We start from the raw sequence: 26,408 nt of genomic DNA, 5'->3' as shown, positions 1-26,408 counted from the left end.
ATGCAGGTACAGGAACAAACTACCAAGATCTATTAGTAGGAGTACTCAGTGATGTGATAGATTAGGAGTAAAAGTAAGAACTAGATGTGAATGACTGGATGGTAAGGTAGGTAGAAGGTAAAGATGTAGAAAGTTTGAAGTGGATGAAGAATCTCCATGGTCACAAGTGGTTCAAGTCAGCTGCTTACAGAGCAAGGGGGGATCCGCTGGGGGCCAGACAACATACAACAGCTCGACTAGTTTCACAGACAACGTACAACAGCTTGACTAGTTTCACAGACAACGTACACTAGCTCGACTAGTTTTGCATGATGCTGCTTCGAGCCGAAGCAGCATCATGCAAAACTAGTCGAGCTGTTGTATGTTGTCTGGCCCCCGGTGCCCCCCCCCCCCCCCCCCTTGCTCGGTAAGCAGCTGACTTGAACCACTTGTGACCATGTAACATTCTTACTCATCTACTTCAAACTTTCTACATCTTTACCTTCTACCTACCTTACCATCCTGTCATTCACATCTAGTTCTTACTTTTACTCCTAATCTATCACATCACTCAGTACTCCTACTTAGATCTTGGTAGTTTGTTCCTGTACCTGCATTACACTTTAGCAAGCAGCACTCTTAGACGTGATTATATACACGTCTCTACCATATATTTGGTTTTCTTTTCACTCTTATCTTCCTCAATACACTATCTACCTCACAGCACTTGCACTTTCACACGGGCTCTGTTTAACCCGCATATTTTTTACTATTTTTAATAACGGTCTATCTTGCACATTTAATTATTGATTACACAGTCTACAGGATGCTCATACCTAATTTATTGCAATTTTGTGTCAGTGTATATACAATGCACAGTATGGATTTTTTGTGATACTGTTTTTGTTCAGGCTATATGTTCTCAGACACACACACTGTCCATTTGCCTAACCTGGACAGAAATTTACCTGGACAGTGGGTCAGATTACAACTTTATATTGATGCTATCTGTTTTACCTGGACAGTGTGTGAGATTACAACTTTATATTGATGCTATCTATTCTGCACTCTAATTGTTTTCATGGTCCTTGAGATTTAATCATATATGACTTGTTTGTCCTCCTTGGTGTTTTTCAATAAATTGGGTCATATACACTGTCTGGTCCTATTAGCCATTTGGCAATATGGACATAAAATGTAGATTTACACAGACAGTATGAGCCAATTTACTCTCATTTTGTGAGAGAACGCGGAAAAGCCGCCGCGTGTGCTGCTAAGGAGGCGGCTGATTCCGCGTCCAATGCGGCGGTTTGCACGCGGAAGCGTGCGTCTGGCAACAGGGCAGAACGCGGAAAAGCCGCCGCATGTAACAACAGTAAGGCGGCTGGTTCCGCGTCCAGCGCGGCGGTTTGCACGCAGCAGCGTGTGTCTGGTGTGGCTGAGTCTGTTGGTGCACACAGGCTTAGGAATACGCGCGCGTGCACTGAGAGGCAGAACTCTTATACTGGGCAAGGAGAGATCAGCTGATCACGCCGATCAGCTGACTCCAGAACAGCCTACTATTGGTTGATCAATTAGGGGTGGTGCCGGAGAGCACTACTCCATATATAGTTACTGCTGGCCAGTCTCAAGTTGTCTGCCGTTGCGAACACTACGTGGAAGCACTCAGACCTTAGTCAGATCCAACAGTGTGTTTGAACCAGGTGGACCTGGGAATTCACACTGAGCCAGATTACTTGTACTGTTATTCTGTTTATGCTTAGACTAGTTCCAGGGTGTAGTGACCATGGACCCCACACCCAGACTAGGGAACTTGTGTTATCCATCTGTTATACTTCAGACTAGTACCAGGGTGTAGAGACCAAGGACCTCACACCCAGACTAGGCATTGTTGATATCTGTTATGACTTACTGCTTTCCTAACTATCCCTTTGATCTCTTATTCGGTACCTCGCATATCTGATATTCCGTTGCCAGACCCTGCTTGCCTTGGATACCGAATCAGCCTTCTGTCTTTGTACTTTATTTGTCCGTGTGTTGCCGACCAGGCGTGCCCGACCTCGAGAGCTATCTCTCCTCTTAAGAGATAGTCTCCAGATCAAATAGTGACATCCACCTTCAGGTGTCACTCACTCTCTGGTCCTTCCTATCTCCAGCCTGACTCCACCCCTGGGAGAGTCTCAGGCTGCTGGAAGGTTCCTGTGCCCTCAAGAGCAGTATTCCTTTTACTGCCTATGATCACCTGCTCAGCAGGTGCATTACTCAATTCCTACTGTTACACCAAACACTCACATACCTATAGGTGTCCAGAGGTTAGCAATATATCTGTATTATCGGTGATTCTGCAGATCATCAATAATCAGGTATATATCTGCATTCTTGGTGATACTGCAGATCACCAATAATCAGATTCTCTCTGCGTGCTGACACCAATCGTTACACATTTAGATTTTATATCTGGCACCCACTTTGCCCATATTGCCATACATTACCGATTATTATTTATATTGGGGCGATATTTTACTTGGGCAAGGTGTCAGATCTCATCTGGAGGATTCGTTAATATTGTTTACCTTGGAGGCTCTTGCTATCATGTACGTTAGTTGATACCTATGTATGCCGACCAGGGGGTGGCATGATGGCCATATCTTGTTTTTAATTTTGTTCCCTCAATTAAACTGTTCAATAGAGTATTTTTACTCTGAACATTAGTCCGGGTGTTACATTTGGAGACTACAGTCTATTTACATTTATATATAGTGGGAAGCTCTTTTCTCTGTTTTTCAATAGTTTGTATATTAGAGTCAAAAGACTCACTTTATTCCCACTAGATACCTCCTAGAATACCCTATAGAGGGGTTCCCCCTTTCATGCTTGACTTTGTTTGGTTGTTTATATTCAATGTCCAGGAATCAGTGACAAAGCTGAAGCTGTGCCGGGGCTGGATCTTTCAACAAGACAACGACCCTAAACACTGTTTAAAATCCACTAAGGCATTGAAGCAGAGGAATAAGTACAACGTTCTAGAATGGCCATCTCAGTCGCCAGACCTTAATATTATTGAAAATCTGTGGTATGAGTTAAAGAGAGCTGTCCATGCTCGGAAGCCATCAAACCTGAATGAAGTAGAGATGTTTTGTAAAGAGGAATGGTCCAAAATACCTTCAACCAGAATCTAGACTCTCATTGGAGCCTACAGGAAGCGTTTAGAGGCTGTAATTTCTGAAAAAGGAGGATCTACTAAATATTGATTTCATTTCTTTTTTGTGGTGCCCAAATGTATGCACCTGCCTAATTTTGTTTAAACAATTATTGCACGCTTTCTGTAAATCCAATAAACTTAATTTCACTTCTCAAATATCACTGAGTGTGTCTCCTATATGATATACTGTATTTAACTGACTTTTATTGTAACAACCAATGATTGTTACAGGAAAATCATAACGATTAACAAGGTTGCCCAAACTTTCACATACCACTGTACTTACCCAGCCTCGCTCGCTGCTGCCAATCTCTGTATAGGGGGAGGGAGAGGCGTGCAACCTGTGAATGTTTAGGGAGGGCTGGACCACTAAATCACCAGGGATTATATCATAAAGAGAGAAATGGGTTGCCACTAGAGACTGCTCTGGTCTTTAAAGGATACCAGAGCCCAAATGAACATGAGAAATGGGGATCGCTCTGTGCATGACGTCACGATTGATGACGCCATGCACATCACGCTCCCGGCCACGGTTGCTTACTTTGAAACGCGTGCAGGTGCAGAGGGGGCAGAATGGAGAACGGGGGGAGCGGTGAGCATCAGGACAGCTCACCATACATGCCTGCTCCCCCCCCTCCCCCCGTTTCTCATATTCATTTGGGCTCTGGTATCCTTTAATGGGGCCAAAGTAGGCAGTCTTGAAAGGATTAACCCTCAAAAGGTCACAGCTGGTTGACATTACAAAGACAACCTGAATAGCATAAAGGGGCCCATACACCTAACGATTTTCCTGCCGATATACAGCAGATTTGATCACTGTGATCGAATCTGCTGTGAAATTGTCGCGCAAATGCTGAAATCAATCGTTCCCGACGATTCCCGTCGATCAGTCCGTGCGGAAGATTTTGCTCGATCGCCGGCGGGTCAGGAGTGCGTCGATAGCGGCGTTCGAATGCCTGACGACCGACGCTAGCATCAATACATTACCTTCTCCGGCCGGCGCGACTCCCCCGGACTCCGCTGTCTTCTTCTCTGTGGTGGCCTCCGGGTCCGGCTGGCTTGGCTTCACTGAACTTCCTGTCCTGGCAGGAAGTTTAAACAGTAGAGCGCCCGCTACTGTTTAAACTTCCCCCAGCAGGAAGTTCAGTGAAGCCAGCCGAACCCGGAGACCAGCAGGGAAAAGAAGACAGCAGAGACCGGGGGAGTCGCGCCGGCCGGAGCAGGTAATGTATGCTGGGGGGCGGCAGCAGGGACAGCTTCACAGATTGTGATCGGTTTCATGCTGAAATCGATTCACAATCTGTTTGCAGTAAAGGCAGCCATACGATCCCTCTCTGATCAGATTTGACCAGAGAGGGATCTATCTGTTAGTTGATCTGATGGCAAATCGAGCAGTGTATGGCTACCTTAAAAATGATGTGGCAGGTGCTCTGAACATGCTAATTGGGCTATAATTGTTTCATATTTGGGTTATATTGATTCTTGAAACACTTCTGGATATTCAAGACAATACTGTAGTCTGTAAAAAGCCAGGCCGTGCATAAACAGTGTAATGATTTTATAAAGAGGCAACACACCACACATTACAATTACAGGAATGGTGTGCTATGTGGGTTCCGTGAGTTTGGGATGCATCTGGCCAGGTAATAATTTGTGTTCCCTTTATAGATTGATTTTGACAAATAACATAATTTCTGTATATAAACCATCAATTTATTATTGGCACCTGCAAAACTAATGTTTGCTATTATTTTCAAAATTGCATGATTGGGGGAGACATAAGGTGCCTTGCCTGGGCACCAAATAGGGCAGAAATGGCTCTGGTCTCCACTAGTGGGAAAACACACCCATGAATGGCATCGAGGAAGATGCATTTTAAGTATTCAACTAGCGGCTGGCAAACAACCAGATGACCAACTGATATCAGATTGTATGCCAGATCCAACCAGTGGATCAAACTGCCCAACTATCATGCCGGTTGGCACATGCGTATGAGCCTTTTGAACTGAATGTGGACCTGTTTTGCAGTTTGGCAATTATCTTGTGCGCATTGTACTTAACCACTTCTGTACCAGCAGTCTCTGGCCCTGAAAGGACCAGATGCAGCTGGTGAAAAAAAACAGCATTTACCGACAACACACCGCACTGACCTGCCACTACAGCCATTCATGCTGCTGCCCCGTCGCTGTAACCCCTTTGCTCTGCCTTCCCTATTGGCTCCTGACACTGTCATCAGGGGCAAATCCAGGATTTCCAAGGGGGGGGTTCCTGAAAGCGGTGTGTGGGCGTGGCCAAAACATGGTGTGGGTGGAGCCAAATACTAGCAGTTTCTATGCTAAATTGCACCCAGGGTGAGGGCGTAAAATGCGCCCCCAACGTTTAGACAGGTATAGGTGCCCGCAGTATAGGTAGCCAGCTATAGGTCCCCCCCCCCCCAGTATAGGTAGCCCATATAGTTGCCCCCAGTATAGGTTAGATAGGTATATGCCCCCCAGTATAGGTTAGATAGGTATATGCCCCCCAGTATAGGTTAGACAGGTATATGCCCCCCAGTATAGATTAGACAGATATATGCCCCCCAGTATAGATTAGACAGGTATATGCCCCCCAGTATAGATTAGATAGGTATATGCCCCCCAGTATAGATTAGATAGGTATATGCCCCCCAGTATAGGTTAGATAGGTATATGCCCCCCAGTATAGATTAGATAGGTAAATGCCCCCCAGTATAGATTAGATAGGTATATGCCCCCCAGTATAGGTTAGATAGGTATATGCCCCCCAGTATAGATTAGACAGATATATGCCCCCCAGTATAGATTAGACAGGTATATGCCCCCCAGTATAGATTAGATAGGTATATGCCCCCCAGTATAGATTAGATAGGTATATGCCCCCCAGTATAGGTTAGATAGGTATATGCCCCCCAGTATAGATTAGATAGGTAAATGCCCCCCAGTATAGATTAGATAGGTATATGCCCCCCAGTATAGGTTAGATAGGTATATGCCCCCCAGTATAGGTTAGATAGGTATATGCCCCCAGTATAGACTAGATAGGTGGAGGAAGGTGCCCCTGTGTGGGGAGAAGATTGCCCTGGGAAGAGAAGAGAGAAAAAAATTGTGGCGGCGCCAATAAGGGATGCGGGAGCCGGCTTTATTCCTCGCTCCCTCCCTCCCTCTGAATTCCCCTCACCTGCGGTGATTGTGTGCCCGGCTGCTCCCCCATGAGTGTGTGCGCAGCGGAGCGGTAGGTCCTCTTACCGCAGATCAGGCGCATCGGCAACTGGAGTCTCCTGCTTCCTGTTTACCATGACGTCACAGGAAGCATAGAGACTAGTTGCCGGTGCGCCTGATCTGCGGTAAGAGGACCTACCGCTCCGCTGCGCACACACTCATGGGGGAGCAGCCGGGCACACAATCACCGCAGGTGAGGGGAATTCAGAGGGAGGGAGGGAGCGAGGAATAAAGCCGGCTCCCGCATCCCTGGGCCCCTCGCTCTAGTCAGAGTCCTTCTCGCCGCACACAGATATGAGCAGGCGGCAGCTGTGCATCTGTGGCTGCCGCTGCTCAGATTTAGAGGGAGACTTCCGGTCTTGGTGCAGGAGGGTGTTCTGTACACCCGGAACAACCCCTTCCGTGCGCTTCTGGTCATCAATGTGAGTCAATGTGATTGGTTCACAGTGATCCCAGGGTAAGAAGCCAATGAAATCGGCTCCTAACCAGCTCAAGGAGCTTTGCGAAGGGGATGCAGTGGCGCGATCGGTGGGAGCGTGCGGCGGGGAGTTTTGAAATCTACGCCCTGGCAGAGATAACAGGTGCAAAACAGGGCATAGATTTCAATGAGTGTAGCCCGGAAGCTGTTAAGTGAGTTGGTTGTTTAGTTGGTTGGCATATGTCTACGTACTTGTCATGTAAACAACTTGTTATGTGGTTAGTCATGTTGTGCAGTTGGTTGTGCATTATATTGGACATGTGCATGAGCCTTAACACTGTTTAAGCTGCAGCAGAGATTCCAGTGTTTACCCTTGCAGAGTGCCAAATCAGAGGAGCAATCAGATTATTACTTTTAACCATCAAAGCCCTGCTTTCAGCAACCACCCCTCCCAAGTGTAAAGGTGCTTACACATGCACAATGGACACCCCCAATTAATTTCAGGCATCCTTAAAGGGAACCTGAAATGAGAGGGATATAGAGGCTGCTATCGTCATTCTCTAATAAGCAATGCCAGTTGCCTGACTTCTGTGCTGATGCTATCCCTTTAAGTCACTGACCCAGAATGAGCATGCAGATCAGATGCTTTGACTCTGGTCTGACTCCACTGGCTACATGCTTGTTGCAGGTGTGTGCGATTCAAAAGCAACTAAAGCATAAAGATGAGCGTAACAGCCAGGCAACTGGCACCATCTTTTACAAGGGAATGAAGATGGTAGCTTCCGTATTCCTCTCACTTCAGGTTCCCTTTAAAAAAGAATGCTATGCCTTTACTAAAGAGAATTAAAGCTAAATATACTCTGTTCACTATTTGAACTTGAGTCCAGTGGTGTAGCTAGATGACCAAAAGCCACAGTGCGAATATTCTGGGGCCATTTTCAAACTACTTGTTACTCTAGTACTCACCCTATCCAGATATATCTCCCCACCTCACCCCACCCACAGTCAGAGCGGGATCATCCACAAGGTAACTCAGGCAGGTGCCTAGGACCTTTAGAGAGACTAGGGGCCTGGTTGACGCTAGTCCGCACCAAGTTTTTAAAAAAACAAAGTCAAGCGGCCATCAAGGGTGGGCCCAAAGTTGATACTCTCTTAGGGCCCCATTTCACCATAATTAATTTCTGCCCACATTACTTACCATTTCCCAGTACTACAGTACTGCACTACCCCACCTACCAGTACAGAAGTATTACTCCCTCTCCAGTTCTATAGTATTGTCACCTTCCCCAGTATTTCTACTCTTCCTGAGTAATTTTCCCAGCCTCCCCCACTTTGCTACACTCTAGACACCAGTTGTAATGAGGCAGCAGCAGGCTGAACGTGGACGTTTGTTCACGTCCGCATCAGCAGCGCAACTGCCCGCATGGTCGCATGCGGAACGCGGAGAAACGTCCACGTCCGCAGCGGTAGCACGATCCACCGTTCAGTCGCAGACCTCTCTGCGTACTCCACATCGAGGCTGCACTCCTGGAACACCTTCACAGGCCTCATGGCATGCTGCTCGCCGAGACACCTCTCATGACAGTCTGGACCCCATAGGGGCCGCGCGCGTGTGCAGTAGAGCCTTTTATACTCTTAGAAAGAGAGTTAGCTGACCAGCTGGTCAGCTGACCTCAGCAAGGTCCTTGAGCTGTGCTGCAAGGTCCTTGAGCCACGTTGTGATTGGTTGAATGGCTGGGCGGGCTGTTTGAGTCCAGCACAGTATAAAAGCAGGCATTCTGTCAGTTGCAGGTTGTCTGCAGTCAGCGAATACTTGTGTGTTAGCACTCAGACCCTAGTCAGATCCCAAAGTGTGCTAGAACCAGCTGGAGCTGGGGATCCACACTTAGCCAGATTCTGTTGATAGCCTAAAGTACTAATTGCATTGTATATTGTGTATGACCTTTTGCCTGTTACCTCTTTATTCTCTTGTCTCCTGATTTTGTACTTCGCCAGCCCGTACCGTTACCGACTATTGGCTTGGCTTCTGACTTCCCTTGTGTTTCTCGATTCTGTACCTCTGCTCATCTGATTTCCCGTTGCTGACCTTGGCTTGACCTCTGATCTTGATTTCTGTCTGTCGATTCGGTACTTCCTTGCTAGTTCTGATACCGAACCATTTTCCGTTGACATCGCCCCCTTTAGTGGTTCTCCACTAAAGGGTTTACTTTGCTGAGTTCTTCTTGCGGGGAACTCAGTAACTCCTCAGCATACCATTACTGCTGAGGAACGCTATTCTGCTTTCTTTTCCTAGTCGCAGAATCGCACACACTGCCCCTCCTTCCAGAGGTTACCATCCCTCTGAGTTAACGTCAGTGTGGTGGGTTTTCCACAAGTTATTATATCTGTACCTTGTGTTTTCCAGAGTACGCATAAATATTTGTATTATTGGTGATGCCGCAGATCACCATATAATCAAATATATCTGTATTACTAGTGATACTGCGGATCACTAATAATCAGAAAACTCTGAAGTGTGTGCACCTAACACCACATCATTACAGTACTGCAGACCAGTAAAAGTAACATGGAGGGAGTTGCCGAGCAGTTGCAGACTTTAACTGCAGCAGTCGATGAGCTTAGAAACACCGTTGCTGCTCAGCAGGTCCAGATCAACCAGCTGACTGAGGCCTTTCAGAAACTACCGGCACCACTTAATATTCTACCCTCCCCAGCCAGTAGCGAGCCTAAGATGGCTCTTCCTGAAAGATTTTCTGGTTCTCGGTCCGACTTCAGTAATTTCAAAAATCGTTGTTTAGCCTATTTTCAGATGAGGCCCATGTCATCTGGTTCTGAGGTACAGAGAGTAACTTTTATTAAAACTTTGTTACAAGGGGATTCTCAGACATGGGCTTTCAGCTTACCTGAGGGTCACACTGCCTTATCTTCAGTGTCCGAGTTTTTCAAGAACATGGCCATCATATATGAGGATCCTGATTTAGCCGGCACTGCCGAGCGTAAACTCCGAAGCCTAAAGCAAGGCAATCGTATGGTTGAGGAGTACGCTGCCGAGTTTAGAAGGTGGGCGGTCTCAGCGAGGTGGGATCAGTTCACTCTTCTAGACACATACATGACCGGTCTCTCTGAGTCTATTATTGATGTCATGATAAGCCACCCTGAGCCCAAAGACGTAGATGCAGCTATTGCCTTATCGGTTAAAATCGATAGACGCATTCGTTGTCATAAAAAGGGCAGGTCATCTGTGCTAGTTAGAGCGCCCTCTACTGTTGGTTCCCCTGAGGTTCCAGAGGAGGAGCCAATGCAGTTGGGGCACGGACGACTCTCAGTCGCTGAGAAAGCTAGGAGAAGGAAGGAGGGTCTGTGTCTATATTGTGGGGAAAGGGGTCATCGAGTGCAGAACTGCAGTAAGAAGGCGAAAAACTTGTCCGCTTAGGGATGGTTGGAGGTACCACCCTAAGCGAGCCAGTTCTACCTCCATGTCAGAATAAAATCTTGCTGCCCTGTTCTCTTCATTGGGAGAACAGTGACTTCCTAACCTCTGCATTTGTTGACTCTGGGTCAGCTGCCAACTTCATTGACAGAGACCTTGCTTTAAAATTTAACATTCCCATTCTTCCCATACAAAGACACATCTATGTTACAGCAATCGATGACTCTCCTTTACAGAACAAGACACCTCTCTGTCAAACTCCGCCGCTCACACTTCAGGTTGGAGTATTGCACACTGAGGTCATCCAGTTCTATGTTCTAAAGATGGCCACCTCATCCGTCATACTGGGGCTACCATGGTTGAAGAAGCATTCTCCTCAAATAGACTGGAAAGAGGGCCAATTATCTGCCTGGTCCCCCTATTGTCAGGAGAATTGTCTGAAATCTATTTCTGTGTGTGCTTCAGAGGTCCAGGTTCAGGGGGTCCCATCTCAGTACACTGATTTTTCCGATGTATTTTGTCCTCGATCTGCTGACAGGTTGCCTCCACATAGACCCTATGACTGCCCCATTGAATTGAGACCGGGTACACTGCCTCCTAGGGGTCGTTTGTACAACCTCTCCAGCCCTGAAAAGGTTGCAATGAAAGATTACATCAAGGAGAACTTGGAGAAGGGATTTATCCGCGCCTCCAAGTCTCCTGCGGGTGCAGGTTTCTTTTTTGTTAAAAAGAAGGATGGTGGTCTTCGCCCCTGCATAGACTACAGGCAGCTAAACAAAATCACCATAAAAAATCGATACCCTCTTCCACTCATTGATGACCTGTTTACTCAGATTACTGAGGCCTGTGTTTTTTCAAAATTAGACTTGAGGGGGGCATACAATCTTATTCGGATTAGAGAGGGCGACGAGTGGAAGACCGCATTTAACACTCCTGACGGTCACTATGAGTATTTAGTTATGCCCTTTGGATTGTGCAATGCCCCAGCTGTCTTTCAGGAGTTTGTAAATGATATTTTCAGAGATGTGTCTGGCAGGTTCACAGTGGTCTATCTGGATGATATTCTAATTTTTTCAAAAAATTTACAGGAACACAGGCAGCATGTAAAATTTGTGGTACAGAAGCTCAGGGAGAACCAGTTATATGCTAAACTGGAGAAATGCCTCTTTGAGGTGAAAGAGGTGGCATTTTTAGGGTATATCATTTCCACCTCTGGACTGGCAATGGATCCAAGCAAAGTCTCAGCAGTTTTGGATTGGCCGCAACCTTCAGGCCTCAAAGCCTTGCAGAGATTTTTAGGCTTTGCTAACTATTTTAGGCGGTTTATTAAGGGGTACTCTTCAGTTGTCGCCCCCATGACCCAGTTGACCAAGAAAGGCGCTGATGCGACTAACTGGTCATCAGAAGCCATTGAGGCCTTTCAATCATTAAAAAGATCTTTTTGTTCCGCCCCCATATTGCGTCATGTTGACGTCACCCGCCCCTTCATAGTAGAGGTAGATGCATCGGAGGTTGGGGTTGGGGCAGTCCTCTCGCAAGCTTTTGGACCCGATAATAAGGTTCATCCTTGTGCATTTTTTTCAAGAAAGTTTGCACCGGCAGAGAGGAATTATGATGTGGGGAACCGGGAATTGTTGGCTGTTAAGTTAGCTCTAGAGGAGTGGCGTCATTGGTTGGAGGGTGCAGAATTTCCCTTTACTGTTTATACTGACCATAAGAACCTCGAATACATTGAGCAGGCCAAAAGATTAACACCCAGGCAGGCGAGATGGGCACTTTTTTTTTCCCGGTTTGATTTTATCATAACCTATAAGCCTGGGGATAAGAATGTTAAGGCTGACGCCTTATCCAGGTGTTTTGAATCTAATTCTGCCCTACCAGCCACCTCTGTCAATATTCTACCTGAAAGGTATTTTCTGGCAGCCACGGAGATCTCCGAAGACTTGTCAAAATCGCTTATTGCATGCCAGTCCAATGTTCCCAATGGAAAACCTGAGGGACTTCTGTATGTCCCTATTCGTTTTCGGGAACGGGTGCTCCAGATGTTTCATGAACATAAGAATGTGGGACATCCAGGTATTGCCAGAACCCAGGAACTCTTGAATAGGGCAGTCTGGTGGCCTTCTTACATGTCTGATTGTGAGGAATTTGTTAAGTCCTGCTCTGTCTGTGCCAGGAGTAAGTCCTCCAGGAAAGCTCCAGCAGGCTCTCTTCAGCCCCTGCCTTCTCCACAGGTTCCATGGTCCCACATTTCCATGGATTTTGTGGGTGAGCTGCCTGAATCTGAAGGTAACACTGTCATCTGGGTTGTTACGGACAGATTTAGTAAAATGGCACATTTCGTTGCTCTGCCTGGGTTTCCATCTGCCCAAAAATTGGCAGATTTGTTTATTAATAACATCTTTAAGTTACATGGAATTCCGGTGGATATTGTATCTGATAGGGGGGTACAATTTGTGTCAAAATTCTGGAGGGCCTTTTGTAAGGATCTGGGGATTTCTTTATCATTTTCTTCAGGTTACCATCCCCAGACTAATGGGCAGACGGAGAGGATCAATCAGTCCATGGAGCAATTTCTTAGATGTTAGATGCACAACAAGATTCCTTCCATTTGCTGAATTTGCCCACAATAACCTGAAAAACGCATCCTCTGGTTATTCTCCCTTTCAGATTGTCAATGGGAAGTGTCCCAAGTTTACGTCACTTCCAGTCAAGGAGTCACCTCTTCCAGCTCTCCAGGAATGGCAGGGGACTTTCAGAGAGATCTGGGGAAAGGTCAGAGATAATTTGGACAAAGCTTTTTCTGTTCAAAAGAAATTTGCTGATAGAAAACGTTCCACTGAGTGGAACTTTATTCCAGGAGATTATGTTTGGGTCTCTACTAGACACATTCCTCTCAGGCAACCATCAGCAAAATTAGGTCCTCGCTTTATCGGGCCTTTTCCTATAGAGAGTAGGATCAATGAGGTCACCTACAGGGTAAAATTACCAACTAATATGAGATGTGGCAGGACTTATCATGTTTCTTTATTGAAGCCTGCGGTAAGGGTAGATTCTACTCCCCCTGCTCCTGTGGTAGTGGATGGGGAATTGGAATATGAAGTCCAGGACATTTTAGATTCCCGTTTTTCACGCAACAAGCTCCAGTATCTGGTGCACTGGAAGGGGTACGGGCCAGAGGAGAGGTCATGGGTTCCCCTTCGAGATCTTCATGCTGAGGAGAAAAGGAGGAGATTTCATGAGTTGTATCCTGGGAAACCGGGTGAGGCACGCCCGGAGGTCATGCCTGAAAGGGGGGGTACTGTAATGAGGCAGCAGCAGGCTGAACGCGGACGTTTGTTCGCGTCCGCATCAGCAGCGCAACCGCCCGCATGGTCGCATGCGGAACGCGGAGAAACGTCCACGTCCGCAGCGGTAGCACGATCCACCGTTCAGTCGCAGACCTCTCTGCGTACTCCACGTCGAGGCTGCACTCCTGGAACACCTTCACAGGCCTCATGGCATGCTGCTCGCCGAGACACCTCTCATGACAGTCTGGACCCCGTAGGGACCGCGCGCGTGTGCAGTAGAGCCTTTTATACTCTTAGAAAGAGAGTCAGCTGACCAGCTGGTCAGCTGACCTCAGCAAGGTCCTTGAGCTGTGCTGCAAGGTCCTTGAGCCACGTTGTGATTGGTTGAATGGCTGGGCGGGCTGTTTGAGTCCAGCACAGTATAAAAGCAGGCATTCTGTCAGTTGCAGGTTGTCTGCAGTCAGCGAATACTTGTGTGTTAGCGCTCAGACCCTAGTCAGATCCCAAAGTGTGCTAGAACCAGCTGGAGCTGGGGATCCACACTTAGCCAGATTCTGTTGATAGCCTAAAGTACTAATTGCATTGTATATTGTGTATGACCTTTTGCCTGTTACCTCTTTATTCTCTTGTCTCCTGATTTTGTACTTCGCCAGCCCGTACCGTTACCGACTATTGGCTTGGCTTCTGACTTCCCTTGTGTTTCTCGATTCTGTACCTCTGCTCATCTGATTTCCCGTTGCTGACCTTGGCTTGACCTCTGATCTTGATTTCTGTCTGTCGATTCGGTACTTCCTTGCTAGTTCTGATACCGAACCATTTTCCGTTGACATCGCTCCCTTTAGTGGTTCTCCACTAAAGGGTTTACTTTGCTGAGTTCTTCTTGCGGGGAACTCAGTAACTCCTCAGCATACCATTACTGCTGAGGAACGCTATTCTGCTTTCTTTTCCTAGTCGCAGAATCGCACACACTGCCCTTCCTTCCAGAGGTTACCATCCCTCTGAGTTAACGTCAGTGTGGTGGGTTTTCCACAAGTTATTATATCTGTACCTTGTGTTTTCCAGAATACGCATAAATATTTGTATTATTGGTGATGCCGCAGATCACCATATAATCAAATATATCTGTATTACTAGTGATACTGCGGATCACTAATAATCAGAAAACTCTGAAGTGTGTGCACCTAACACCACATCATTACACCAGTCCTGTTAACTGTGACATAAAGCTGTGAAATTGAGTGAGAAGGGACTGATCTACATCTGGGAGGAGCAGCATTTTTAGTAAAGAGAGTCTGAAGCATTTTAAAATACCTGTTTTTATGCAGCAGTCCGCTTCAGAATTATAATCCAAACTGATTCGCCGCATTACCGCGGCAGAACGAGGTCCCCATGAAATTCCAGGGAGAAAATCCATGACTTTCCAGTAGGTCAAGGATTTTGCTGCCAGGGGGAGGCAGGGCTTTGTGCTGTAGCTTCGCCTCCAGTCCAGTCAATCTCTGCCTCTCCCCGCCCCTTTGAGGGAAAGAAGACTGAAAGGGGTAGGGAGAGGCAGAGATCGGCGGAGATTGACTGAAGTAGAGGCAGAGCTACTGCACAAAGCTCTGCCTCTACCCGGAAGGATAGAAGAATTTTTTCCCCCGGGGATTTCGGGGAGATTAAGACCTCGTTCTGCCGTGGGAATGCAGTAAATCAGTTTGGATTATTATGCTGAAGTGGCCAGCTGCATAAAATGATATTCTGTCATTAAAACCACACTGGTGTTTTATATCCTGGCTCATTATTCTTTATATTATCATTTGAAAATAAGAAATATATCAATTTAAAGGATGGGAATAAAGTTTAAAGTCAATTGAACACATTTTTATTAGAAAAAGACATATTTACATAGATCTGCACATGAGTCCTGAAAGAGGGACAAACAAGGACTGTCCCTCCAAAAAGGAAAAGTTGGGAGCTATGCTTACCGGGATCAGTGAATAATGGCGCACAGCGCCTATACATAAAAATGGCGCCGCATTAAAAAGATACGCTTATCGCTATTTATCGTTAGTACTGCATAATAATGGCGCACAGGGAAAAAAGAAGAAAAACGGCACCCACTAACGTTATTTATCAATAGTGGCACACACTAACGTTATTTATCAATAGTGGCACACACTAACGTTATTTATCAATAGTGGCACACACTAACGTTATTTATCAATAGTGGCACACACTAACGTTATTTATCAATAGTGGCACACACTAACGTTATTTATCAATAGTGGCACACACTAACGTTATTTATAAATAGCCCCCTACATAAGCCAAACTGCAGACACTGTCAAGGTTAGGGTTAGGCACCACTGGGGGGTCTTAGGGTTAGGCACCACCAGGGGGGTCTTAGGGTTAGGCACCACCGAGGGGGTGGTTAGGGTTAGGTACAGGAAGGGTTCTGTGTGAGAGTAGGGTTAGGTATAGTTACAGTACAATATATACCACCAGGGGGTCTTAGGGTTTGGAACCACCAGGGGGGGTCTTAGGGTTAGGCACCACTGGGGGGGTTTAGGGGTTAGGGATAGGTACAGAGAGGGTTCTGTGTGTTAACGCTAAATAACGATAAGGCTTTAACGCTAAATAACAATAAGGCTTTAACGTAAAATAGCGATAAGCGGCAAATGGATTAGCGGCAACACTGTGCGCCATTATTCACAGGCGCCATTTTCAGATGGATGCATGGTTACCACCAGTGTTAGACTGAGAGGTGGTAAAGCTGAGGAAATCCACTTGCTGGCCAAGCAGCAGTAATCATGTGTTGTTGCTCACAGTGAAGACTTAGTACAGGCTTCTATTGGGAGTGATATCACATGGTTACTGCTGCTTCGCCAACAAGTGGATTTCCTCAGCTTTTCGAGCTCTCAGTCCGACACTGGTTACTTTACCACTATGGCTAGAATAATTAGTGGTAGTCATCACCAGTACAGTGACATGAATCCTTCAGCGCTCTGAACAGTTAAGCATCTAACACCAACATATATTTTTCATATTAGGGCTTGATAAATATGTATATTCACTTCACCACTGGGCAAAACAAGCTTCACTATCCTGTACAAGCATTAATCACTATGTCAGGCAAACATACTATTTACAACAAGGCTGCTGGGTAGCTTAACCACTTCCCGACCGCCCACTACACAGGGGCGGCGGGGAAGTGGAGCCCTGCAGGACGGCCTCACCCACAGAGGCGGCGGTCCATTTAAGGGCATGGGCGGAGCGATCGCGTCATCCGTGACGCGATCCTCCGCCGGCGCCTGTCACCGCTCGCTCGCCGCAACATCCCGCCGGCTATACGGAAGCGCCGGCGGGATGTTAACCCCGCGATCGCCGCATACAAAGTGTATAATACACTTTGTAATGTTTACAAAGTGTATTATACAGGCTGCCTCCTGCCCTGGTGGTCCCAGTGTCCGAGGGACCACCAGGGCAGGCTGCAGCCACCCTAGTCTGCACCAAGCACACTGATTTTCTCCCCCCCCCGCCCCAGATCGCCCACAGCACCCATCAGACCCCCCCCCTGCCCACCCCCCAGACCCCTGTTTGCACCCAATCACCCCCCTAATCACCCATCAATCACTCCCTGTCACTATCTGTCAACGCTATTTTTTTTTTATCCCCCCCCCTGCTCCCTGCCCCCTCCTGATCACCCCCCACCCCTCAGATTCTCCCCAGACCCCCCCCCCCCCAGACCACCACCCCCTGTTTACTGTATGCATCTATCCCCCTGATCACCTGTCAATCACCCATCAATCACCCGTCAATCACCCCCTGTCACTGCCACCCATCAATCAGCCCCTAACCTGCCCCTTGCGGGCAATCTGATCACCCCCCCACACCAATAGATCGCCCACAGATCCGACATCAGATCACCTCCCAAATCCATTGTTTACATCTATTCTCTCCTCTAAACACCCACTAATTACCCATCAATCACCCATCAATCACCCCCTATCACCACTTGTCACTTTTACCTATCAGATCAGACCCTAATCTGCCCCTTGCGGGCACCCAATCACCCGCCCACACGCTCAGATTGCCCTCTGACCCCCCCTTATCAATTCACCAGTGCATTAATTACATCTGTTCTTCCCTGTAATAACCCACTGATCACCTGTCAATCACCTGCCAATCACCTATCACCCATCAATCACCCCCTGTCACTGCCACCCATCAATCAGCCCCTAACCTGCCCCTTGCGGGCAATCTGATCACCCACCCACACCATTAGATCGCCCGCAAACCCGCCGTCAGATTACCTCCCAAATGTATCGTTTACATCTGTTATCTTCTCTAAACACCCACTAATTACCCATCAATCACCCCCTATCACCACCTGTCACTGTTACCTATCAGATCAGACCCTAATCTGCCCCTTGCGGGCACCCAATCACCCGCCCACACGCTCAGATTGCCCTCTGACCCCCCCCTTATCAATTCACCAGTGCATTAATTACATCTGTTCTTCCCTGTAATAACCCACTGATCACCTGTCAATCACCTGCCAATCACCTATCACCCATCAATCACCCCCTGTCACTGCCACGCATCAATCAGCCCCTAACCTGCCCCTTGCGGGCAATCTGATCACCCACCCACACCATTAGATCGCCCGCAAACCCGCCGTCAGATTACCTCCCAAATGTATCGTTTACATCTGTTATCTTCTCTAAACACCCACTAATTACCCATCAATCACCCCCTATCACCACCTGTCACTGTTACCTATCAGATCAGACCCTAATCTGCCCCTTGCGGGCACCCAATCACCCGCCCACACGCTCAGATTGCCCTCAGACCCCCCCCCCCCCCCCTTATCAATTCGCCAGTGCATTAATTACATCTGTCCTTCCCTGTAATAACCCACTGATCACCTGTCAATCACCTGCCAATCACCTATCACCCATCAATCACCCCCTGTCACTGCCACCCAACAATCAGCCCCTAACCTGCCCCTTGCGGGCAATCTGATCACCCACCCACACCAATAGATCGCCCGCAGATCCGACATCAGATCACCACCCAAGCGCAGTGTTTCCATCTATTCTCTCCTATAAACACCCACTAATTACCCATCAATCACCCATCAATCACTCCCTATCACCACCTGTCACTGTTACCTATCAGATCAGACCCTAATCTGCCCCTTGCGGGCACCCAATCGACCGCCTACACGCTCAGATTGCCCTCAGACCCCCCCCCTTATCAATTCGCCAGTGCAATATTTACATCTGTTCTCCCCTGTAATAACCCACTGATTACCTGTCAATCACCTATCAATCACCCATCAATCACCCCCTGTCACTGCCACCCATCAATCACCCCCTGTCACTGCCACCCATCAATCACCCGCTGTCACTGCCACCCATCAATCAGCCCCTAACCTGCCCCTTGCGGGCAAACTGATCACCCACCCACACCAATAGATCGCCCGCAGATCCGACATCAGATCACCACCCAAGCGCAGTGTTTCCATCTATTCTCTACCCTAAACACCCACTAATTACCCATCAATCACCCCCTGTCACTGCTACCTATCAGATTAGACCCCTATCTGCCCCTAGGGCACTCAATCACCCGCCCACACCCTCAGAATGCCCTCAGACCCCAGCCCTGATCACCTCGCCAGTGCATTGCTTGCATCCATTCCCCCCTCTAATCACACCTTGAGACACCCATCAATCACCTCCTGTCACCCCCTAGCACACCTACCCATCAGATCAGGCCCCAATTTGCCCCGTGTGGGCTCCTGATCACTCGGCCAAACCCTCAGACCCCCTTCCGATCACCTCCCCAGTGCATGGATTGCATCTATTTTCCCCTCTAACCACCCCCTGAGACACCCATCAATCACCTCCTGTCACCCCCCTAGCACTCCTATCCATCAGATCAGGCCCAATACAACCTGTCATCTAAAAGGCCACCCTGCTTATGACCGGTTCCACAAAATTCGCCCCCTCATAGACCACCTGTCATCAAAATTTGCAGATGCTTATACCCCTGAACAGTCATTTTGAGACATTTGGTTTCCAGACTACTCACGGTTTTGGGCCTGTAAAATGCCAGGGCGGTATAGGAACCCCACAAGTGACCCCATTTTAGAAAAAAAAGACACCCCAAGGTATTATGTTAGGTGTATGACGAGTTCATAGAAGATTTAATTTTTTGTCAAAAGTTAGCGGAAATTAATTTTTATTGGTTTTTTTTCACAAAGTGTCATTTTTCACTAACTTGTGACAAAAAATAAAATCTTCTATGAACTCGCCATACACCTAACGGAATACCTTGGGGTGTCTTCTTTCTAAAATGGGGTCACTTGTGGGGTTCCTATACTGCCCTGGCATTTTAGGGGCCCTAAACCGCGAGGAGTAGTCTAGAAAACAAATGCTTCAAAATGACCTGTGAATAGGACGTTGGGCCCCTTAGCGCACCTAGGCTGCAAAAAAGTGTCACACATGTGGTACCGCCGTACTCAGGAAAAGTAGTATAATGTGTTTTGGGGTGTATTTTTACACATACCCATGCTGGGTGGGAGAAATTTCTATGTAAATGGACAATTGTGTGTAAAAAAATCAAACAATTGTCATTTACAGAGATATTTCTCCCACTTAGCATGGGTATGTGTAAAAATACACCCCAAAACGCATTATACTACTTCTCCTGAGTACAGCGGTACCACATGTGTGGCACTTTTTTACACCCTAAGTACGCTAAGGGGCCCAAAGTCCAATGAGTACCTTTAGGATTTCACAGGTCATTTTGCGACATTTGGTTTCAAGACTACTCCTCACGGTTTAGGGCCCCTAAAATGCCAGGGCAGTATAGGAACCCCACAAATGACCCCATTCTAGAAAGAAGACACCCAAAGGTATTCCGTACGGAGTATGGTGAGTTCATAGAAGATTTTATTTTTTGTCACAAGTTAGCGGAAAATGACACTTTGTGAAAAAAAACTATTAAAATCAATTTCCGCTAACTTGTGACAAAAAAATAAAAACTTCTATGAACTCACCATACTCCTAACGGAATACCTTGGGGTGTCTTCTTTCTAAAATGGGGTCATTAGTGGGGTTCCTATACTGCCCTGGCATTTTAGGGGCCCTAAACCGTGAGGAGTAGTCTTGAAACAAAAATGACCTGTGAAATCCTAAAGGTACTCATTGGACTTTGGGCCCCTTAGCGTACTTAGGGTGTAAAAAAGTGCCACACATGTGGTACCGCCGTACTCAGGAGAAGTAGTATAATGCGTTTTGGGGTGTATTTTTACACATACCCATGCTAAGTGGGAGAAATATCTCTGTAAATGACAATTGTTTGATTTTTTTACACACAATTGTCCATTTACATAGAAATTTCTCCCACCCAGCATGGGTATGTGTAAAAATACACCCCAAAACACATTGTACTTCTTCTCCCGAGTATGGCGATACCACATGTGTGGCACTTTTTTGCACCCTAAGTGCGCTAAAGGGCCCAAAGTCCAATGAGTACCTTTAGGATTTCACAGGTCATTTTGAGAAATTTCGTTTCAAGACTACTCCTCACGGTTTAGGGCCCCTAAAATGCCAGGGCAGTATAGGAACCCCACAAATGACCCCATTTTAGAAAGAAGACACCCCAAGGTATTCCGTTAGGAGTATGGTGAGTTCATAGAAGATTTTATTTTTTGTCAAAAGTTAGCGGAAATTGATTTTAATTGTGTTTTTTCACAAAGTGTCATTTTCCGCTAACTTGTGACAAAAAATAAAATCTTCTATGAACTCGCCATACTACTAACGGAATACCTTGGGGTGTCTTCTTTCTAAAATGGGGTCATTTGTGGGGTTCCTATACTGCCCTGGCATTTTAGGGGCCCTAAACCGTGAGGAGTAGTCTTGAAACGAAATTTCTCAAAATGACCTGTGAAATCCTAAAGGTACTCATTGGACTTTGGGCCCTTTAGCGCAGTTAGGGTGCAAAAAAGTGCCACACATGTGGTATCGCCGTACTCAGGAGAAGTAGTATAATGTGTTTTGTGGTGTATTTTTACACATACCCATGCTGAGTGGGAGAAATATCTCTGTAAATGGACAATTGTGTGTAAAAAAAATTAACAAATTGTCATTTACAGAGATATTTCTCCCACCCAGCATGGGTATGTGTAAAAATACACCTCAAAACACATTATACTACTTCTCCTGAGTACGGCAATACCACATGTGTGGCACTTTTTTGCAGCCTAACTGCGCTAAGGGGTCCAAAGTCCAATGAGCACCTTTAGGCTTTACAGGGGTGCTTACAATTTAGCACCCCCCAAAATGTCAGGACAGTAAACACACCCCACAAATGATCCCATTTTGGAAAGTAGACCCTTCAAGGTATTCAGAGAGGGGCATGGTGAGTCCGTGGCAGATTTCATTTTTTTTTGTCGCAAGTTAGAAGAAATGGAAACTTTTTTTTTTTTTTTTTCCCTCACAAAGTGTCATTTTCCGCTTACTTGTGACAAAAAATAATATCTTCTATGAACTCACTATGCCTCTCAGTGAATACTTTGGGATGTCTTCTTTCCAAAATGGGGTCATTTGGGGGGTATTTATACTATCCTGGAATTCTAGCCCCTCATGAAACATGACAGGGGGTCAGAAAAGTCAGAGATGCTTGAAAATGGGAAAATTCACTTTTGGCACCATAGTTTGTAAACGCTATAACTTTTACCCAAACCAATAAATATACACTGAATGGGTTTTTTTTTATCAAAAACATGTTTGTCCACATTTTTCGCGCTGCATGTATACAGAAATTTTACTTTATTTGAAAAATGTCAGCACAGAAAGTTAAAAAAAACATTTTTTTGCCAAAATTCATGTCTTTTTTGATGAATATAATAAAAAGTAAAAATCGCAGGAGCAATCAAATAGCATCAAAAGAAAGCTTTATTAGTGACAAGAAAAGGAGCCAAAATTCATTTAGGTGGTAGGTTGTATGAGCGAGCAATAAACCGTGAAAGCTGCAGTGGTCTGAATGGAAAAAAAGTGGCCGGTCCTTAAGGGGTAGAAAGCCCTAGGTCCTCAAGTGGTTAAAGGAAGCATCATTCATTTAGCTGAACTTTGGCACTGCTGTTTCCTTGATGAAGTAAATATTTAACCTGAATAAGTTTTGGCAATTACAAATACCTCCTTTCTTAAGTAAACATTAACTTATACAGTCCTGAAAATGACCGAGCTAACACTAAGCATTATAGTTAAAGGGAACCTCAAATGACAGCAAGGTCCCCAGGCCTTCTTTCAGGCCCGGCCCCTGTAGTCATCCTGGTCCCTCGAGATCTTTCCTCTCTTATCCCATCAGTCACTGTTCCATCAGAAAGCTGCAAGCGTGGCCCCTGGCCCCAGGCCACATGCTCCTGTGGCTGGGGGAGCATTCTGTAAAAAATTGTAACTCCACATTCACCGAAGATGAGAACATGGAGCATGAGAGTGCGATCGAGGCATTAGCCTGCTACTGGCTGAGTTGGCCAGATTTCAGAGGGGCACAACCGCTGAAGGGGAAATAACAGAAAGACAGCAAGGGACGAGGATGACTACAGGGGCTGGAAGAAGACTACTCTGTAGGTATTCACTTACGCAGTGTGCACGTAAACAAGAAAAATCTGCTCCATCAAGTTGCATCAGTTTGCTGTGGGATAGCGGCGTTTCAGCTAAGCCATTAGTGCTTAACAGGACTGGCTGAAAAAAAGGGTGATTTTCCTAGGCTCCAGACGTTCTTTAAAGTGTTTTAAACCACTTTATAACAGTTTATACAATACCATAACATTTACCAACAAAAATATGTAATAACAAAACAATATTATATATCTTGTACATAAAGAAAACTTTGTTTGTATCTCTGAAATGTAACTAAAGCCTTTGTAAGTAAAGAACTGTGTGTATTACTTCTTTGCTTTTACTGTAAATGAAGGACTTTTGGTGCAGTCTTAAAGGGAAGGTTCAGAGACGATAAAAAAAAAATTAGAATCCACCTCCACTTACCTGGGGCTTCCTCCAGCCCGTGGCAGACAGGACGTGCCCTCTGCGCCGCTCCGCAGGCTCCCTGTGGTCTCCGGTGGCGCGCCCGACCTGGCCAGGCCGGCGGCCAGGTCGGGCCTCTCCTGTGCTCCAATCTGAGTCTCACTGGTGCGCGCTGACGTCATCGGACGTCCTCCGGGCTGTACTGCGCAGGCTCAGAACTACTGAGCCTGCGCAGTACAGCCCGGAGGACGTCTGATGACGTCAGCGCGCACCAGTGAGACGCAGATTGGACCGCAGAAGAGCCCCGACCTGGCCGCCGGCCTGGCCAGGTCGGGCGCGCCACCGGAGACCACCGGGAGCCTGCGGAGCGGCGTCGAGGGCACCTCCTGTCTGCCACGGGCTGGAGGAAGCCCCAGGTAAGTGGATGTGTATTTTTATTTTTTTATTTTTATCGTCCCTAACCCTTCCCTTTAAGAATCCTATCCTATATAATAAAACCCCTGTCCCTGCGTGTGCCTCCTGTCTCTGTGTAGCGTTGTCCGTACTTTTCACTACTGCGCATGTGCGCAGCACGGACCCAGCCTCACAGAGACAGGAGGACGGGGATGGGGAGTCGAGCGTGCGGCCGGATGTGCGGCGGGTGAACGGGCGGCCGGATGTATGGCGGGTGAGTGGGTGGCCGGATGTGTGGCGTGCAAACGGGCAGCCGGCTGTGCGTCTGGTTCGTGCTTGGCAGGCGCGCACAGTGGGGGGTGGCGGCCGCACGTGCCCAGAAACACAGACCTAGAGCCTGTTTTTAACCACTTTACTACCACTATGTATCTACGCTCCTGTTATCACCCTTTCCCCACCAGGAGCGTAGATACATGCACCCCCGCCGCTACCGCCGCTGTCCGTGCTCCCGCTCGCTCGTGCGCTCCCGCGCTCATGCACGCCGCTGCCCGCTCGTCTGGAGATCAATTAACGGGAAAAACTGTTCCTGTTCATTGATCTAAGCCCCCCAGCAATGATCGGCTGCTCCTATGAGAAGCTGTGCGATCATTGTGGGAAAAAAAACCAGTTTCCCAGCCTCACTGAACTTCCTGTAAGCGTCCTTCCTACGCTTACATGACGCAATTAACAAAAAAATTACTGTGGCCATCTTGTGGCCAAAAAGTAAAACTACAGTCAAAAACATTTTTCATATATAAATACATTTTTACATTATAAATTAACTTATTACCTCCCACACTCCCCAATTTTTATTTTATTTTTTGTAATAAAAAGAAAAAATTTACAATAAAAAATACATAAATAGTTACTTTATGGACTGAACTCTTTAAATATTTATGTCAAGAGGGTACAACATTGTTACTTTATAAACTATGGGCTTGTAATTAGGAATGGACACAAAACTGAAAAAAATGCACCTTTATTTCCAAATAAAATATTGGCGCCAAACATTGTGATAGGGACATAATTTAAACGTGTAATAACCGGGACAAATGGGCAAATACATTTCATGGATTTTAATTACAGTAGCATGCATTATTTAAAAACTATAATGGCCGAAAACTGAAAAAATAATAATTTTTGTCCCCACATTTTTTCCTATTTTCCCATTAAAACACATTTAGAATAAAATAATTCTTGGCATAATGTCCCACCTAAAGAAAGCCTAATTGGTGGCGAAAAAAACAAGATATAGTTCATTTCATTGCAATAAGTCATGATAAAGTTATAGACGAATTAATGGAAGGAGCGCTGAAAGGTGAAAATTGCTCTGGTGCTCAAGGGGTAAAACCCCTCAGTGGTGAAGTGGTTAAACGGCCGGGCTTAGGTCTACCAGTTTATAAATAAACTAGTGACCTAATCCCGTTTAAAAAAACGGGAAGTCTGTGGACATGCGCATGTTCCTTCTCGCATCTGTCCTTTAAGTGAAGTGCCCTGTATCTGAGAAATGGAAGGTTAATGTTTGGAGCCCCTGACAGCTCTGGGCTGTTCCCCTCTAGTTACGCCCCTGTGTACAACTTTTGCAATCAGGGTGATCCCCAGGCTTACACACTGGCTCCTTTGCTTTACTAATAAATGACTCATCACTGCACAACTATCTTTTGTCAGCGATTAGCTAAATTACCCTCCGGGCATGGAAGCGATCCTAGCGGTATTCACTCACCAGGCTTCATTCCTGACTTCAGAGAACAGAGTAGCTTCATCTTCATTTAGATCATTAAAAACAGAAGCACTTCACCATGTAACAGTAACAACCATCTGCAGCTGGCATATTTCACACACAAAACAATCAGTGAGCAAGAGAGTCCGCAACTTACCGGATTGTAAATGGGTGGAAAGGCTGCCATTCTGTCTGCCTGCTGCTGCTGCTGTGTACAGAGCTGCTAGAGAAATAGTTTCGGTTTCCTGGAAAGGAAGACAGAAGAGGCCAGCCCCTCAGAGGTTATATACTGTATCTACATACAGGCAGGAAACACATCAGCATAATAAACGCTGATAACATTGCAGGTTTTTAGACATGCAGTGCAAAGCCAGGTTACAATCAAGCAGAGCTCTGAGCAGAGCAACAGACAAATCTCTTGCTACACATGCTCAACAGTGGTCTTCAATGCAGCACAATTATCAAACAACTTTTGCTGTAAAACAATTTGAAACAACCCCAAAAATGTGCTTGTTATTGTTCGCGCAACTGATAAGACGTCAATCCAAGGGCTCTCGTTCACATCTAGGGCGTTTTTGCCTTTTTTTCAAGCACCAGCGTATTTTGATAATTGCCCTAAAAACGCGGTGCAATTATTGAATGATTGATAAGAGTGTTCACATCTGAGCAGTTTGTTTCCGATCCG

At 46.4% G+C, this 26,408-nt stretch overlaps 1 protein-coding gene across 2 annotated transcripts in view; it reads right to left on the bottom strand.

Annotated features, from left to right (window-relative positions):
- LOC137528245 (galectin-4-like) overlaps positions 1-25,968 on the bottom strand; it is a 59,111-nt gene extending 33,143 nt beyond the window's left edge. The window contains exon 1 of one of the 2 annotated variants that reach the window (XM_068249525.1): positions 25,881-25,968. In XM_068249525.1, the coding sequence (XP_068105626.1) occupies positions 25,881-25,910 (30 nt within the window). In that variant the 5' untranslated portion in view covers positions 25,911-25,968. Of the gene's footprint in view, positions 1-8,791; positions 9,303-25,880 lie in introns of those variants that run through there. The other variant, XM_068249526.1, reaches the window with a different exon arrangement.
- Between the last annotated feature and the right edge of the window lie 440 nt (positions 25,969-26,408).

The sequence above is a fragment of the Hyperolius riggenbachi genome, chromosome 8, assembly GCF_040937935.1.
Source record: "Hyperolius riggenbachi isolate aHypRig1 chromosome 8, aHypRig1.pri, whole genome shotgun sequence".
In the NCBI taxonomy this organism is placed as follows: Eukaryota; Metazoa; Chordata; class Amphibia; order Anura; family Hyperoliidae; genus Hyperolius; species Hyperolius riggenbachi.
Note: the sequence above shows the minus strand (reverse complement) of the source record. Positions and strands in the feature narration are given on the sequence as shown.